This window comes from Cydia pomonella, chromosome 12 (assembly GCF_033807575.1).
Source record: "Cydia pomonella isolate Wapato2018A chromosome 12, ilCydPomo1, whole genome shotgun sequence".
Lineage (NCBI taxonomy): Eukaryota > Metazoa > Arthropoda > Insecta > Lepidoptera > Tortricidae > Cydia > Cydia pomonella.
This window is the reverse complement of record NC_084714.1, coordinates 2,771,426-2,788,460: the sequence shown is the minus strand read 5'-3', so window position 1 is coordinate 2,788,460 and position 17,035 is coordinate 2,771,426. Positions and strand designations below refer to the sequence as shown.

The window sequence follows — 17,035 nt, the reverse complement described above, 5'->3', positions numbered from 1 at the left end:
ACTTACTTTTTAGTGACTCTGTGAGTTGTATCATTTGTATACCTACTTGTATAGCTTCATAAGGTTAAAAATGTAAAAATAAAAAAATAAACTTACACTTAAACATGCACTAGATAGTGGCACTTAAGTCCTTTTTGGCAATTTCCATCATTTTGAACAATTTTGAGGGAAACGAAACGACAAGAAACTTATATTTCGAACCTGTTCACAAAGTTTCACTAGTATCGGTCGAGAAATGCGACCTGCACAGGACAACATCCGAACATACGGAAGCATTCTTGCGAACACTCGGTCAAATATAAGCGAGCTCAATGCGCGAGCGAAGCGTCTCGGTTAAGCTCGGGCAAAAAAGCTTTTTTTACGTCCAGCTGTTCTCTACGGATCGTCCTATTTAAATTTTTTAAGCATATCTGATAATTTTTGGGATTTTTTTTTCGACAGTCTTCGGATTTTTTTCAAAATGGCGGCACCCAGGGGTTTTAGAGACCTACGGCTCCCAAAGCCACTGGTATATTTTGTGCGTAAACTCACCAAGCAATAGCAGCACCACGGTAGCGCAGACGAGGAATCCGCCCATCATGGTGAAGTCCCATTTGGTCTGCAGAGCGAATATCGTCAGGGCGAGACACACGGCAGCTGTTACTCCCACTGCCATCATCACCTGGAAACGTACAATTGGAATATGAGCAAAAAAAAATAAGTTCAAATTTATGTAACAGCTCATTCGAGATAACATGTTTTGGTAATGTAGGACGATCGACCACCTCAATTATTATTATTACGATATATTTACACAGCATTACAGTTCGCACAAAGCGCTGGCAAATGTATACATGCAAAATAGTAAGTAAGTACATAATTATTGAATGACAATTAAGTCGTGCAAATATTATAAATTAAAAATATGTCAAGTGGTTTAAAATATGCAATTATACAATTTCATGTCAAACAATACGATAAACAATAGAAAACAAATCATTCATCCATCATCTCACAGTATTTCAAACATTTACGACACACATTTACCCATCTGCTAGCAAACACATCGCAGTCAGGGGCTGATGACAAGAATGCGTTAATTGTCATCAGCCCCTGACTGCGAGGCCCGCCTGATGGTAAGCAGTCACCGTAGCCTAAAAGCAATGGCTTGTAAATTATCTTTAGTGTGACTATAAGTATGGGTAAAATATGGGTGACCGGGTGAATGGGTGACCGAGTGATCCTCCCTCAAAATTATGAAAAATAACCGGCAATATAACTCACAGCCTCAGGCGCCTTGGTGCTGGACACGGCCCCGAGCAGGAAGCTCTCCGCGAGAGTGAAGATGCCGAGGAAGATGAAGTTCATCGGCGCCTGGCGCCGCACGTTGCCGCAGCACGCCATCACGATCAGGCACACGATCACCACGGCCAGGGCAACGAACCTGGAAGTGACCGAATAAAGAATATTAAAGGACAATTCCTACAAATCGACCTAAAGTGGAGTTCAATAGAAAGACAAATAACGTCAAATAATATATCGATCCAACACGTAGAGGCCCCTTGGAGAGCTTTAATGTCATTTAGGACGCCTGCTGGAAACCATTCACAGGCCCAACAATATACACCTATGAACAGGTCGCAGCAGGCATTGGGACTATTGTAGTAAAAGTGAACAGTATAACGGTCTATGGATTGAAGTTTGGGAGGACAATGAGACTGGGTTATTGCAAAGACGTCCGGACACCTGCCATAACAATGTTTTCACTAGTTATCGAGGCAGGCGGTGACTCGCCGCCCACTAGATGGGCCCCTGAAAATGCCGTCGTGAAGACGACCAGGAGCAACACCGGTGTGAGCGGCTCAGGGGTGTCGAGAGGTGTACGCCGCGCCCTACCCAGTGCCTGTGAGCAGCCACTGTGCCAACTCGTGTGTTATGCAAGTTTTCACTTCCACCCCTGAAGCATTTAGCTCTAACGACTCCTCTCTGGACGGCCAATGAAGGCAAGCCAGAGCTGAGAGTCCTGCGGGTCCCCTTGGGGTCCACTCCGACCGACGAAGACACGCCGGAGACGGAGACCCTGACCGACTCTCGGGAGTACTCGGGTCCGTTATTATTATTTAGTTTTAGACAGACAGCTGATGCTGGTACGTCTAAATCGTTAGATAGTTTATCAAGATTGTTTTTAAAATTGATTCACACTACAAGAGTTCACAACTTCAGGGGGTAATTTGTTCCAGGCATTTACTATGCGGTTTGCAATAAAGTTTTTTTGCTTTGTTGTTACTAGTTTAAGATAGTGTCTTCTTGTGTGCGTGTTTGGATTTCGAGTGAAGAGGTCGCTTAGTTCTGGACAGTCGTAGTATCCGTGAATTATTTTGAACGTCTCGATCAAGTCGCCACGTCCGCGACTTTTTTTGTAGTGTTGACAACTTGACAGGCCCAACTTTACCAATCTTACCTCATACGAAAGTGACTTTAACTGCGCGGGAATCTTAGTAAATCTACGATGCACTCGCTCGATCATATCAATATCTTTTTTGAAGCATGGATTCCATTTCTGAAAACCATATTCCAGAATTGGTCTTATGTAGGTCTTATATACCGGGTGTTTCCTGTAACACGAGCAAATAATTAAACCATATATTGTACTCCTAAAATGATATAATCTTTGAATACCAACTTTTAAAAATTATGAAATCTTTATATTTTAACTTTTTCATACAAATTTAATATTATTTTCAATGTACGCTGACATCAGTGTGTTTGACGTTGCTTGTCACGCTTTAAACATAACAAAATTCGCAATACATTGCGTCTTAGAATTAACTTCAATGTGTAATAAAAATCAAACCATAAGTTACTTTTCAAACTTGTTGAACAAATGTTGGTCAGTTTGAGGAGTACAGCCTATAGTTTAATTTATTGCTCCTGTTACAGGAAACACCCGGTATTTTTAGCATCGTTTCGGTGGTGAGAATACGAAAAGCTCTTCTAATTATTATTTTATTTCAAACATATTTCCATCACATTACAGTCGCAACCAATACGTCATGAAATTATATAGATTAACAGCGTAAAACTACACAACAACAGTTGAGGGCCTAGCATCCATCATCTCACAGAATCTCAGGGCATTCCCTTCTCACAGCCGCCCATCGCCACGCAATCAAGTCGCACTCCGGTGCTAATGTCAAGAGCGCATTCAATAGGGTTGTTTCCATCTACAAATCTTAGGGCAGAATTGTATCCCAATAAATTCTTTTGGATTATAAGAACATGTTAAACTACTTTTAGGGGACCTGTAATGACCATATTTTTGTAAATATTGAATTTAAAACATTTTTTGACACACGTCACGTGACCAAACTCGAAACGTCATTGAAGATTCTGATGACGTCACAACTGATTGACACTGTTGACAGTTAGGCGATAAACATCGACGACGATAAACGATGACGACCGGTTTGGCCTAGTGGGTAGTGACCCTGCCTACGACGCTGATGGTCCCGGGTTCAAATCCTGGTAAGGGCATGTATTTGTGTGATGAGCATGGATATTTGTTCCTGAGTCATGGGTGTTTTCTATGTATCTAAGTATTTATAGATATTTATATATTATATATATCGTTGTCTAAGTACCCTCAACACAAGCCTTATTGAGCTTACTGTGGGACTTAGTCAATTTGTGTAATAATGTCCTATAATATTAAACAACAAATGACAAATGTCAGTTGACAGTTCGTTTCGTCTACATGTTTATGTAGTTATGTGTCAAACCGTAAACTGTGACGTCACACAATTTTCAAAGAGCGTTTTGGGCGCGAAAGCATCTGTCAAAATATATTTTGTTAATTTAACATATTTAAAGCCGTTTTTAGTATAAAAGTCGAATTTTAGGGCAACTTTTAGTCAATATAGAACGTAATACAAGCGTTTCGAGAAATTGGAAGCAACCCTATTGTGAGAGAGAGAGAGAAGCAATGGAGAATTCATGCGCGACACGGTGCGCGCCGCCGGCACCGCCAACAGATCGCGTCGCCGCGGTCCTAGTGATTGCCTCGGAACGTCCGGAACATGCAGGCGCACCAGGCGGCGGCCAAAGGCAGAGAGCGCATGCTCGCCTCGAGCCTTAGGGCCAGCGGGCACTGGACTGGACCCGCATTGCACAGTCGTCGTCGGGGGGCGGGGGATCACGCGTTTCTGATCCCCCCCTCCATTGTGAGGGTGCCCTGGCGTTAAGCCGGGGCTGCCGGAGGGCGCCGTGGTGAATGTCATCATCGATCCCAGTGCGCCCTCATGAACGGCAAAGAGGGTGAAACGCCGGAGTGGGTTTAGTGGGTAGGGCTAAATTCTCCCCCCCTCTTCCCTGGAGAGGGGAACGGAGTGGCGAGTCCCACACACCGTGCGTAAATGCATTCCCACTCCGTCAAAAAAAAAAAAAAAGTCGCACCAGGCGACTCGCCAGCTCCGGACAGTCCGACTCACCGCGCTACACCATACACGCAAACGTCAACAAATTATAGTTGCGTCTTACCTCCCATGAGTTGTACCCTAAGGGTCTCCCCAAACTAGTCGACGCCGTTTCGGCAAATCGCGTACGGAAAAAGCTTTATGTCAACGCAATAAGAGCGAATAAGTCGTAAATCGGCTCGGCCCACGCAAAACGACGTCTTTCGACGGGAAAACGGCGTTTTGCCGTAAAGCTGTTCGCATTCGTACGACGCTGGTTTGCAGCCTACCGCACACGTTCGCATTCATAAATCTCCTTATACCGCCGTACGGTGCCGGAAAGATTTGAACGGCTCCGATCACGGCCGAGTACCTACGATAAGGACCGGTCAGAGCTGGCGGAAGCCGTTCAGCGTCTTCGACGGCCGAACATAGCTGACGATGACGGTAAAAATGCTGGTAAGCCTTTTTTTCCATGCCCGTCTACGTAAAATATCCATCATCACAGGTTATTATATAATATGTAACAATTACCAAGGAAAATAATCTTACAGGTCTGTTCAATTTCAAACTCAGGTTGTTACTAACAACCAGTCTCCAAAAATGAGATTTACGATTGCCGATCACCCGCTGTCCTACATCTGTTCGTCGGACTCAACGGCTGTACGTGTGCTGTCTGACGTCTCGACAGCAAGACGGAGCACGGGAGAGCCGACCGTCGCTTTACAACTGTTGCGATAGCAAGTCGCAGGCGATCGGGCGTCTCTACGGCCGCAAGGAGGATGAGACTGCTAAACGCAGGTGTCCAACCGCGGAGACGGTCGATCGGCTAAATGCGAATAGTGTGGTGTAAAACACTCGGCGAAAGCCGACTCCGCGTCGACTGGTTTGGGGAGACCCTAATTATGTAGATTATAGAGTTGGCCTTTTTTACCATTTTTGAAATATGAGGTTCCCACTTGAGATCGTTAATCGTTTTAGCCATCATTTTTATAATTACATTTACTTAAATTATTTACTTACATCATGTAGGTATGTTCTCTAAACCACAGCTTGGAGCCCTCGTGGTAGGTGAAAAGTGTAATGAATGCCATAGTGATCAGCAGCTGACACATCAGGATAGAATACACCTGAAAAATAATAGTTATTTAATAGACAGCCTAATATAAGCAAAGAGAATACACCTCTATTTCAAATAGAAGTGTATTGCCAAAGAAAACTTTGTAGCCAATTAAATTTACTGCCATTTTTCGGACGCATAATTAAAACATACTCGCATAGAACGCCATTTGACTTTGATCCTTATTCATTCACTGATACTGTTCAATTTGTTAAATAATATTTGTGGTATAATAAGTGGCGCCATCATATAGGGCACTACCTAAAGGTTATGGCGCCATCGCTCGAAACGATGCTGATATAACTTTGGCCTTTAATCCATTAGATGGCGCCACTTATTGATATTTAACAAATTTACCACATATCAGAAAAATAATAAGGATCAAAGTCAAATGGCATTCTAAATGTTTTTATCATATGTCGAAAGATGGCAGTAAATTTACTGTGGCTACAAAATTTTCTTTGACAATCCACCTCTTTTTCAAATTCTCTTTGATATAAGTGAAGAGACTACGAGTCAAATGAGCGTAGCATTCTCGAATAGCTTTACAAAAAAATATATGCTGAATTTTATTAATACAAATTTAATCATAATTTTCAATTATTCTATTAGCATTGTTTAAGTACATTTATTTTATTTATTTTAGCAACGCCAATAAAGATAAATAAATAAATTCTCGATAGACCAGTTGAAAATTATGACATCATTTATTTTTCTATGCCCTAATATTGCAATAACTTTGTCTCTCTGTTGTGTGTGTGTGTGTGTGTGTGTGCGTGTGCGTGTGTGTGTGTGTGTGTGTGTGTGTGTGTGTGTGTGTGTGTGTGTGTGTGTGTGTGTGTGTTGTGTTCTGTGTATAAGGGAGAAGTAGAATAGGGAAGGGGTAAAATTCGGCAGCTTTTCTCTGATCAAATCGGAGAAATCCTGAAGAAAGGCCAGGTCAAGAGCACCCTGAACCGGTGAACGTGGATGAGGAATGTTATGAAAGTGAAGGAAGCGAAAGAGGTCTCTGCCTACCCCCCGGGAAATAGGCGTAACTATATGAAATAAATATAGTTTATTCGTGGCAAAAATATACAGATAAAAAGAGTAACAAAAAGAAACTTATACATAACATTACATTACATGACACATATTAGCCACGAAATGGTGTATGTATATATGCGTCTCTCTGTTACACACAGCTAATTTGATGAAATTTGACTTACATAAAATTTGAGAACATAACTTTCTGAACCTTCAGAATACGAAAGTAATCGACGTATACATACATAATATAGACATAAACAAAAAAAAAACAAAAATAATTCGCCCAACGTGGGGCTCGAACCCACGACCCTGAGATTAAGAGTCTCATGCTCTACCGACTGAGCTAGCCGGGCAGTTGACACCTTCATCGAAATTAGGGAACACCTTGTCAACGCTACATTACACAATGTCAATGGTAAATAAGCTTCACACTACTGTAATAAAGTCTAAAATTGAGTGTATCAATTGAGATACGCCGTTTCGACAGTTATTCCTCGATACAGTTCGCTAACCTTGATATAATTAACTAGCATTGCATAATAAAACACTTTTTGTCAAGAATAACCGTTACGTGATAAAGTTTTGTCATTTGTACTTATTTACTATGTTGTTCAATATAAGTTTAAGAGGCTGTCAATACCTAAAGCGCGCACACTGTCTATTTGTATCGGAGTAAATGAGATAGCACTGTCGCATGTTACTGGGCCTGGGCAAGGGAATATTAAGAAAAATATTTTTTAATAAAAAAAAATGGATTATTAGTGTAATATTTTACTCAACCACGGTTTAGATACAAATGTTTTGAAATTGTGATTTTAATTGCAGACCCATAAGTCAAAACAATAAAGACATAAAACCGTTTAATTGTGATTTTAAGACCAATCTTTGCAATTATTTTCTATCGAGCCGATTTCGTTCAATCGTGTATCGAGTACAACCACGGTCTTTGAAATATAATTAATATGAACATATATTTATCTTACTTGACTAAAACAAATAGTCTTTCTTAAAAAACTGTTTAAGTAACATCAATTTCAAGGACATTGGGTGTTGACAGCCTCTTAAGACAAAAGTGAACGTCCGCGCGAAATCGCCTTTTCATACAAACGTAGTCCTCATTTTCCTCTCTAAGTACTAACATTATTGAAAATACTTTGACATAATTTCTTGTACATCAACCACAGCTATGCCCCTGTTTGTTTTTTTCGAATCTTTAGTTATTTTTGATCTTAGGCTAGGTCACTTATACTATGAATAGGAAAGTTAAATTATAAAAACACTTACAAAACAATACAAAATACATATAAACACATTATAAAACCGCCGGACTATCCGCGCCGTGTCCAAGATCACGGCCTTTGACCGCATCAGAGGGCCTACCGCGAACCACGTTCTACGTGTTGCCTCTTTGTCGCACTTGTAATTTCGTACGTAAGTGTGACAGAGAGGCAACACGTCGAACGTGTTTCGCGGTAGGCCCTCTGACCCTTGATCCAACCACCTAGCGAGTCTCTCAAGGTGTTGGTCGAGACTTCGCTATGAGACTGTTCGCTGAAACGACTATCGGGACAATGATCGTCGAATCAACATCCCATATGGCGGTTATCTCGTGAGCCAAGTCTAGGTACTTACTGGACTTGTCCTTCTCGGCTTATACGAGAATCTTGAATCTTTAGTTATTTTTAAGAATTACGTGAATTTAAAACTTTGTACGGAAATAGTTTTCCATACAAAGATTACAAAGTTACATACATTAAATAATGTAAATATTTTCCAGAGGTAAATGGGGACTACATTTGTATGGGGCAGCGGCCGTCCCCTTTCTTCTTAAATAAATAAATTAGATATATTAGTTAAGTATTTATTATATTCGATTATCAATTTTTTTATATATATTAAAATTAAAACTTATATATAATACATATTTATTCCGCGAGAGGCGCTCAGTTCTTTATACAATTTAAAAGCTTAACCTATAACTTAATATATACTTTATATGAAAATAAAGATATATATAGTCTTGGTTACAAATTAAATTACTTTAAAAGATACTGCACCTACTTAATCTTTCTGGTTTAACCCATTGGTTGACTGGTAGAGAACGCCTTAAGGCATTAAATCCGCCATTTATACCTTCATGTATTGTGCAATAAAGATTAAATAAATAAATAATTATGTAATATTTGTCACTTACCTTACGAATGAAGGATTTGCGGATGCTCTGGTCATTAAAATCGAACCCTTTGACGGAACCATCTTCCCCCAAATCCGAGACGCCTGGTTGACCGTATCCACCTGGTTGACCGTATCCACCCGCCGCCTGAAAAAAAAACATTTTATATAAATAGTATGCAAAACCAAGTCACATGGAAACGCAAATTGAGTTTTTTTTTCTACAGAATGTTTTTTTCAATCCTTAACTATGGCTAATTCACATTATGATCTGCGAGAAGTAACCTTAAAATCGAGTTTTTTTTTTAGCGATAAGCCGAAATGTACTAAATCAATTGTATATTCCTACAATAGTTCATGTAACGAAACAGCCAAGCCACATATTTTGACTAACGTGTAGTTTGTAAAGTTATGGACTTGTGGAGTTAGATTCGAATCTTGGCTCTAAAAGAGATCTGATAACTTTTTGACATTGCGAGCCTTATGGTTTCGTCTTGGCAACATTTTACATGAAAATGTTTTTCTATCCAATATTGATATGATTTTTAATGATGCGAAGAACGAAGAATTTCATTTTTCTCTTTATTGCACGCGTATAATTATATCGCTGTCCCGCTCGCACAGTTTCATTGACCGCCGGCATCATCGGCGGGACAGCAATATAGGTACCTAAGCGTGTGCAATAGAGATAGGAATTATGCCTGCTTAGCGTCTTTACTTTATACTCGTTACTAACATTTAAAACAACACTTTGTCCTAAAAACATTGTATTCCATTACTACGCCATAATGTGCGTTGATACGGAATGCATTTCCACTTCTTTTTTTCACTATAGTTTTAGGATTAGAAATAACTCCGGCATGAGGTTCTAAGGCTGGTTTTAGTGTCGCGCTGACCGTCGGCGCGGAGCGATCATCACCGGACCAATATGTATTAAGTTCAGGGAGCGTTTTAGAGTAAAGCTGACGGATCCGCGCGGACATGAACTTCATACAAATAGTCGGTGCGGATCGCTCTGCACCGACGGTCAGCATCGCTCTGCATCACCGACGGTCAGCATCGCTCTGCACCGACGGTCAGCATCGCTCTGCACCGACGGTCAGCATAACACTAACACCAGCCTGAATCAGGCACTATTCGCGATAAAATCTTGAAGTAACTGATCGAAATTGTTTCTTCATTATTTTCCTGAATAATTTTCTCAGTAAATTTATCAGCGCGAAGTTCCCTCTAATGCAATAAAACGATTTAGTTATAACATCGAAACTTCGAGGTAGATTTTTGTTTAATAACTTTTATTGCAATTTGTCCATTAACGATTGATCGTTTAAATTCAAAACCTACTAGATCATTTAATGTCATAAATGTCTTAATATTTATTTAATGGGTACCTACTAAACGAAATGCTTATCAGATCCCCTAGTGTAAATTTAATCGATTTCGTGACGTGACGTACGCGTTTGCGTTAAGTCTCATTTACTCAGTTTTGGAAACTCAAAATCCCATACAAAATGAGACTTAACGCAAACGCCGTACGTCACGTTACGCCATCGAATAAATTTACACTAGGAGTACAGGCGTTTTTTACGTTTACTCGATATCGTTTTTGATAACACAGGGGTTTAGCAGCGGTTGTCCTGTTTTTATACTTTTATGATCAATTTTTGACTTTAAGGAAGTTAGCATTTTTTTTTTCATAGCCAGGCGGTGGCGGGTAGCCAACTTGCGGGTAAATACTAAGTTGAGTGAGTTACATAATGTACTTACTTCACCAGCATATCCCGGAGCGCCATAGCCAGGCTGCGGCGGATAACCACCTGTCGGAGAATAGCCTAGACCTTGGGGTGGATAGCCATCTTGGGAGAATAGCCCTGCGGGTAAATACTAGCGAAGATAAAATTATCTATTTACTTCACCAGCATATCCCGGTACCCCATAGTCAGGCTAAAACGAGGCTGCAGGGCATTGCCAGGCTGCGGCGGATAGCCACCTTGCGGAGGGTAGCTATAGCAATCTTGAGCTGGATAGCCATCATAGAGAGAATAGCCCTGCGGGTAAATACTAGCGAAGATAAAATTATCTACTTACTTCACCAGCATATCCCGGAACCCCATAGTCAGGCTAAAAACCAGGCTGAAGGGCATTGCCAGGCTGCGGCGGATAACCACCTTGCGTAGGATAGCCACCTTGCGGAGGGTAGCTATAGCCATCTTGAGCTGGATAGCCATCTTAGAGAGAATAGCCCTGCGGGTAAATACTAGCCAAGATAAAATTATCCACTTACTTCACCAGCATACCCCGGAGCGCCATAGCCCGGCTGAAACCCAGGTTGAGGTGCATAGCCAGGCTGCGGAGGATAGCCACCTTGCGGCGGATAGCCACCTTGCGCTGGATAACCACCTGGAGGGGGATAGCCACCTTGTGGGTAGCCTCCTTGCGGATATCCACCTTGCGGGTACCCACCCTGGTTCTGGTCTGTGGATTTAAAAGATAATTGTGAGTAATTGATGATAGTTTGTTATTCCTCTTGCAGCAAAAGTAGCTAAGCTAAATGGTCAAAAATATCCTTGAACACTTCGCACGATTAACAACTTTTGCTGCTGATTGTATGTACGAGTACAATAATTACATGTGTAACATAGCCACGAAACGGATTTAGAGCGTCCGCTAGATGACGCGGGTGCACGGAGCGGGCACACGCGGGTACCATTGTAGATAAAAATCGTCTCACGCATCATCCGCTCCGCTTCGAGCAACCGCGCCAGCTAGCGGACGCTCTTAAAGCAGGGTGCAAATTGGTGTCATTATTTTACATTTTTATCACCACTGACATTGACATGCAGTGCAATTGATAATAAAATATGGTCGTTTTTATTAAACAGGAATAAGATCGTTCATTGACCCTGTTCCTATATCTATCGCACACGCATAATATTGCTGTCAATGGCACTGTGCGAGCGGGACAGCAACATGCACGTGCGACAAAGATAAGAAATGGTGCGTCAATGTACGAAACAGGTCGCGCTTAGTGTCGTTACTTTAGTAGGAATTGTTATGAATTGTAATTTTAAGCTAACATCTAAAAACACAACACACACAACAATCGTCGGTACTTTTGTCGTGTTTGTGTGAATGTGTGAATGACTGATGTGCTCGAGGGGGGGAATGTCTGAGAGTTTTACAGGGAAAATAGCGGTCAAGTAGAGACATTATAAATTACGTTACTGTTTTAATATAATACACGTTGATGTGAGCATTTTAACTGCTTAAATTGTAAATACTAATAATAAGCGAGCTTGGGGGAAATCGTACAGAAGATACAGGAAAAATAATAAAATATGTGGCATTATCTATGAAAAGGGACCTTATTGTCGATGGCGGTTACGCCGCACTGCGTCGCGCAGCGTTGTATTTGTATCGGAGCATAGTTTATAACGGCGGATAACGTCACATATAGTCAACATTTTGTTAAATCTTATAATAGTAACTTTTAAAACTCGATGCGTAGGGCGACAGGTGCCATCTTGGTATAATATATAATCTAAAAACGCCAAATCTCTCAAAATTAAATTGAAATGAAACCTGTTAGCGTACCCATCGGGTTTGAAAAACACTATCAGTAGCCCTAAGATAGTCGGCTCTTTATCATTTGTCACCATGCCTGTCACGTTCTAACGAGTATGTAAGTGCGAAAGTGACAGGCATAAAGACATGTGATAAAAATGGAACCATGCTGCCACTGCAGTCCCTAAAATTATGGACGATTTTTATTGCGTTCCCATTTAAGCAACCTAAAAAAACAGCATGACTATCCACTTTTTTCCATGCTCATCGAATTAGACTATTTGGCAAAGCTTCAAGACTAGCTGTAAACATACACCCTCGTTGAAACCGGTCACTGACATATCGTACACCTTATTACAAAGGCATAGAGTCCACAGATGGTAAGTTAAGAATATTTCTGTTAGTATACAATCGTCGATACCCTTAATTGAAATCAAACTCTATTACAATTAAATAAGGTCTAATTGATCAGTGTTTTGCTGTTACCAACATTTTGCGATTTAAGAGTAGCTTTATTGATCTTGATGCAGTGCCGGTGGATTTTAGACATATTTTGAAATCCCGGTTTATCAATACATATTCAACTGGAAATGCTTTTAAGAGAAAAAGGGGACGGCCCCTTCTCCACACAAGCGTAGTCCCCATTTTTCTCTCTGGATATTGACATTATTTATTATGTAAAATATTTTTATATAATTTAATGTATATTAACAACGTTTACTACAATAATAAAAACGGGTCAGATAGCCATATGCATTCTAAGAGTTTTAGTCCTATGTGAAAGATGGCAGTAAATTTCGTTGACTACAAAATTTACTTTAACAATACATACACCTCTACTACTAATTTCTCTTTGTCATAGGAGACTAGAGAAAACGGTCCAAAAGAGAGGATCAAACTAGAGGACTGTGTCTCACTCTAACTTAGAGCGTTAGTATTATTTATTTATTATTGGGAAACAAACAGCGAAAAATAATACATATGTTCAAACAAATATAAAGTACACACAAGCCATAACAGTTTCCACTTATAGAACAATAACAGTCTTTGTTGCTCAAACCAGACTAGATACAGAACCAGATAGATAGAGAACCAGAGTAGTTATTTGACGCTGCATGCTGTTAAACAGGATATATCTTGTTATTTTCTATAAGTCTTTTACTACAAAAACCATAAGGCGCATCTCGCTCACTAGATAGATTGCCCGTCTTCTTCTAAGTGCATAAGGGACGGCACTAGTGCTAAGTCTACAGGTTCACTTTTCTTACTGCTTTATTTTGACAGTTGACATGACCTAAGTACTTTAAATCTTATACCTTTAAACGAGCAAGTACCTGGGCGACCGAGCTTTGCACGGTTATAACTATTTATTGTAATATGGTGGTCTATAGGTGATAATCTTAACTACATTTTTTTACTAAATTAAACTTGTCTAAAACAATAAAAATTAAAAAAAATATATAAACTTGAACATATAAAAAAAAAACAAAAGTTAATCACCGGGCGAGATTCGAACCCGTAACACTCGTTTAGCAGTCCGCGTCTTAACCCGCTGGACCAGACGGACAGTGGCCGGCAATACGAAATTAGCGACCATATTCTGCGTCGAAAGAAAAACGCATGAAAACTCGAAAACACGCGTTTTCCCAAACATAAGACTAATCTAGATCGATTGTTTACCCCCAAAAACCCCCATATACCAAATTTCAGCAAAATCGTTAGAGCCGTTTCCGAGATCCCGGAAATTATATATATATATACAAGAATTGCTCGTTTAAAGGTATAAGACTCTTGTATATATATATATATATATATTTCGTTACTTGATTGCTGTGAAGGATTCAATATGATGTTCAATCGATTTGATGGGTGTTAACGCTAGAAATAAGAGCAATTCGAACTCTAAAAATCAACTTGATTTGTTATTGTTATTATACGACTTTTACAATATCAATTCATGTTGAGATTATCATTTTTGTTCCATAGACTCGGACCAAGCCAACACGGCATGGTATTTGCTAAAAAAGTGAGGAAAAGTCATTATATACGTCAAATTTCTATGGAAACATGAAGCCTATAATGACACCGCGATACTTTGTTCTGTCAAAGTCAGAGTTATTTTATTTGAGTTATTTTAAATTCACATGACACAAATCAAAATATGAATTAAAAAATTTATATCCTCGTTAGTATTAACAATGTAAACTTGCCTATTAACGCAGATGGCGACACCTGAGTCACCCACATTATTGTCACATTTCAATAAATTACACTGTATTTTAAGTGCTCCGTACAAAACTATGTACACGGAGCACGTATGGGTTCACTTCGGTGTTGAAAATTGGTTAAATGCGTTCTCAGAGACCGTTTGTCGTAGATAGCAAAAATTTTGAACAGTTATAGCAACTACTACCACTAACACTGAATAAGTCAAAACCGCTTATTTATTATGTTATAAACAACCCCACTAGGGGTATTAAACATATTTTAAAATACTAATATTAAAATATGTTTAATAACTTTATATCGAAACCGTCTAACGCGCTTTATAGACACTTATTAACTGATATCTACCTACAAGTCTGTTATCGATTGGAGTAATACAATGCAGAAAAGAATTGTGTTTCGATCGGAAGCTCGAAGCCCGGCTAATGTATCATAGCTACGTACCATCGTACTGTTCACTGACAATACGTAAACCTAACACTTTAAGTCTAAGTCTACTACTAGACCCTGGGAGATGGAGTAGTTGCACACGATGAAGCATGGCTTAAACTCCTTCATACAGTTCACAGTACACAGCGCATTGATTTCCCACCTTCGTCACCGGGCATGACATTCTCCTGCCCACTATGCGGTCGCGGCTGCCGCTCTCGAATTGGACTTACTAGTCATTTACGCAAGTGCCACAATGTTATGGGCGCTGTTTAAACCATCATTTAATTGATGTTAAAGGCCAATAATGAGTGAATACGTAAATCTATTGAGAAGAGATAAGCTGCAGAAATATCTGAACCAAAATGTTCAATTTTTTCAGACGAGCCCCAGTTTTTATAATAAACATTTGTTTGATATTGATCTGTTTAATAATTCGATGTCAAGTCTAAAAATGCTAGTTAAACGTACTCTTTTAGCTAATTTAGTACTCATGGTAGCAACACTTTTTCGATATACTGATGTACCGTCAGGGTCAATGAATATGGGTCTCTTTGTGTGGCTTTCTCTATACAAGGTGGCGCGATTTCATTGTACAGTCAGCGTCAAATAATTTGTAGCAACCAAAGTAGCCAAATAGTTCGGTACACCATATATTTAGTATGGTGTACCGAACTATTTGGCCACTTTGACTGCTACTAAGTATTTGACGCTGACTGTACGTGATTATTATGCACCAAACTACCAAAGCTGTTTATTTCAACCTATCTTATTTTGTCAACTTTGTTTATACCTACTCATGAACCTCTAGGTCTATTTGCTATTTATATTTGTCTCTGTACCTACATTGTGTACAAAATTATGTAATATGCTTATTACGACTGTTTGTGTTTTTTAGGGTTCCGTAGCCAAATGGCAAAAAACGGAACCCTTATAGATTCGTCATGTCCGTCTGTCTGTCCGATTCTGTCTTAGCCACTTTTTTCCGAAACTATAAAAGCTATACTGTTCAAACTTGGTAAGTAGATGTATTCTATATATGAACCGCATTATGATGTTTACACAAAAATAGAAAAAAAAAAACAATAAATTTTGGGGGTTCCCCATACTCAGAACTGAAACTCAAAAAATCTTTTTTCATCAAACCCATACGTGTGTGGTATCTATGGATAGGTCTTTAAAAATGATATTGAGGTTTCTAATATCATTTTTTTCTAAACTGAATAGTTTGCGCGAGAGACACTTCCAAAGTGGTAAAAAGTGTGTCCCCCCCCCCCCCGTAACTTCTAAAATAACAGAATGAAAAATCTAAAAAAAATATATGATATACATTGCCATGCAAACTTCCACCGAAAATTGGTTAGAACGAGATCTAGTAACTAGTTTTTTTTAATACGTCATAAATGGTACGGAACCCTTCATGGGCGAGTCCGACTCGCACTTGGCCGCTTTTTTTATTTCATTTTATTCATTGGGAGATTCAACAGCTGTGACATTAACATAACACCTCCATCGTCGGTAAAAGTATGTTTAAACGTAATCAACCGACACTTAAGTATGTTAATCCTATTAGAATACACGATACCTTGTAACTTGTAACACATACGACTCGTGAGAACGGTCATGCATAGATAAAACAATAGTGTCGGAGACCGAGCTCAGAAAACATATAAAACTCATAAATGCGCGTTTTCCCAGATATAAGACCTAGCTAGATCGATTTTTCGCCCCCGAAAACCCCCATTTAGCAAATTTAATCGAAATCGTTAGAGCCGTTGCCGACATCCCCGAAATATGTATATAAACGTATATAATATACAAGAATTGCTCGTTTAAAGGTATAATAAATATTTGGGAGACCGAGCTTTACATACAAGAATATATAAGAACTCAAAAATGCGCAATTTCCCAGAGATAAGACCCAGCTAGATGATTTTTCGCCCCCATACAGCAAATTTCATTGAACTTGTTAGAGCCGTTTCCGAAATCCCCGAAATATATATTCTTGATTCATAAATATATATTAATGATATTAGAAACCTCAATATCATTTTTAAAGACCTAT

At 39.5% G+C, this 17,035-nt stretch overlaps 1 protein-coding gene and 1 non-coding gene across 5 annotated transcripts in view; both read right to left on the bottom strand.

Moving 5' to 3' along the window:
* LOC133523278 (protein lifeguard 1-like) overlaps positions 1 to 17,035 on the bottom strand; it is a 34,623-nt gene that overhangs the window by 8,236 nt on the left and 9,352 nt on the right. For 3 of the 4 annotated variants that reach the window (XM_061858772.1, XM_061858768.1, XM_061858771.1), the window contains 5 exons: positions 11,036 to 11,226; positions 8,774 to 8,899; positions 5,454 to 5,560; positions 1,264 to 1,423; positions 532 to 661 (listed from right to left, as the gene is read on the bottom strand). In XM_061858772.1, the coding sequence (XP_061714756.1) occupies positions 532 to 661; positions 1,264 to 1,423; positions 5,454 to 5,560; positions 8,774 to 8,899; positions 11,036 to 11,226 (714 nt within the window). The remainder of the gene's footprint in view (positions 1 to 531; positions 662 to 1,263; positions 1,424 to 5,453; positions 5,561 to 8,773; positions 8,900 to 11,035; positions 11,227 to 17,035) is intronic. The other variant, XM_061858769.1, reaches the window with a different exon arrangement.
* Trnak-cuu (transfer RNA lysine (anticodon CUU)) lies at positions 6,860 to 6,932 on the bottom strand. Its single transcript has one exon. It is a non-coding gene; the product is annotated as a tRNA-Lys (tRNA).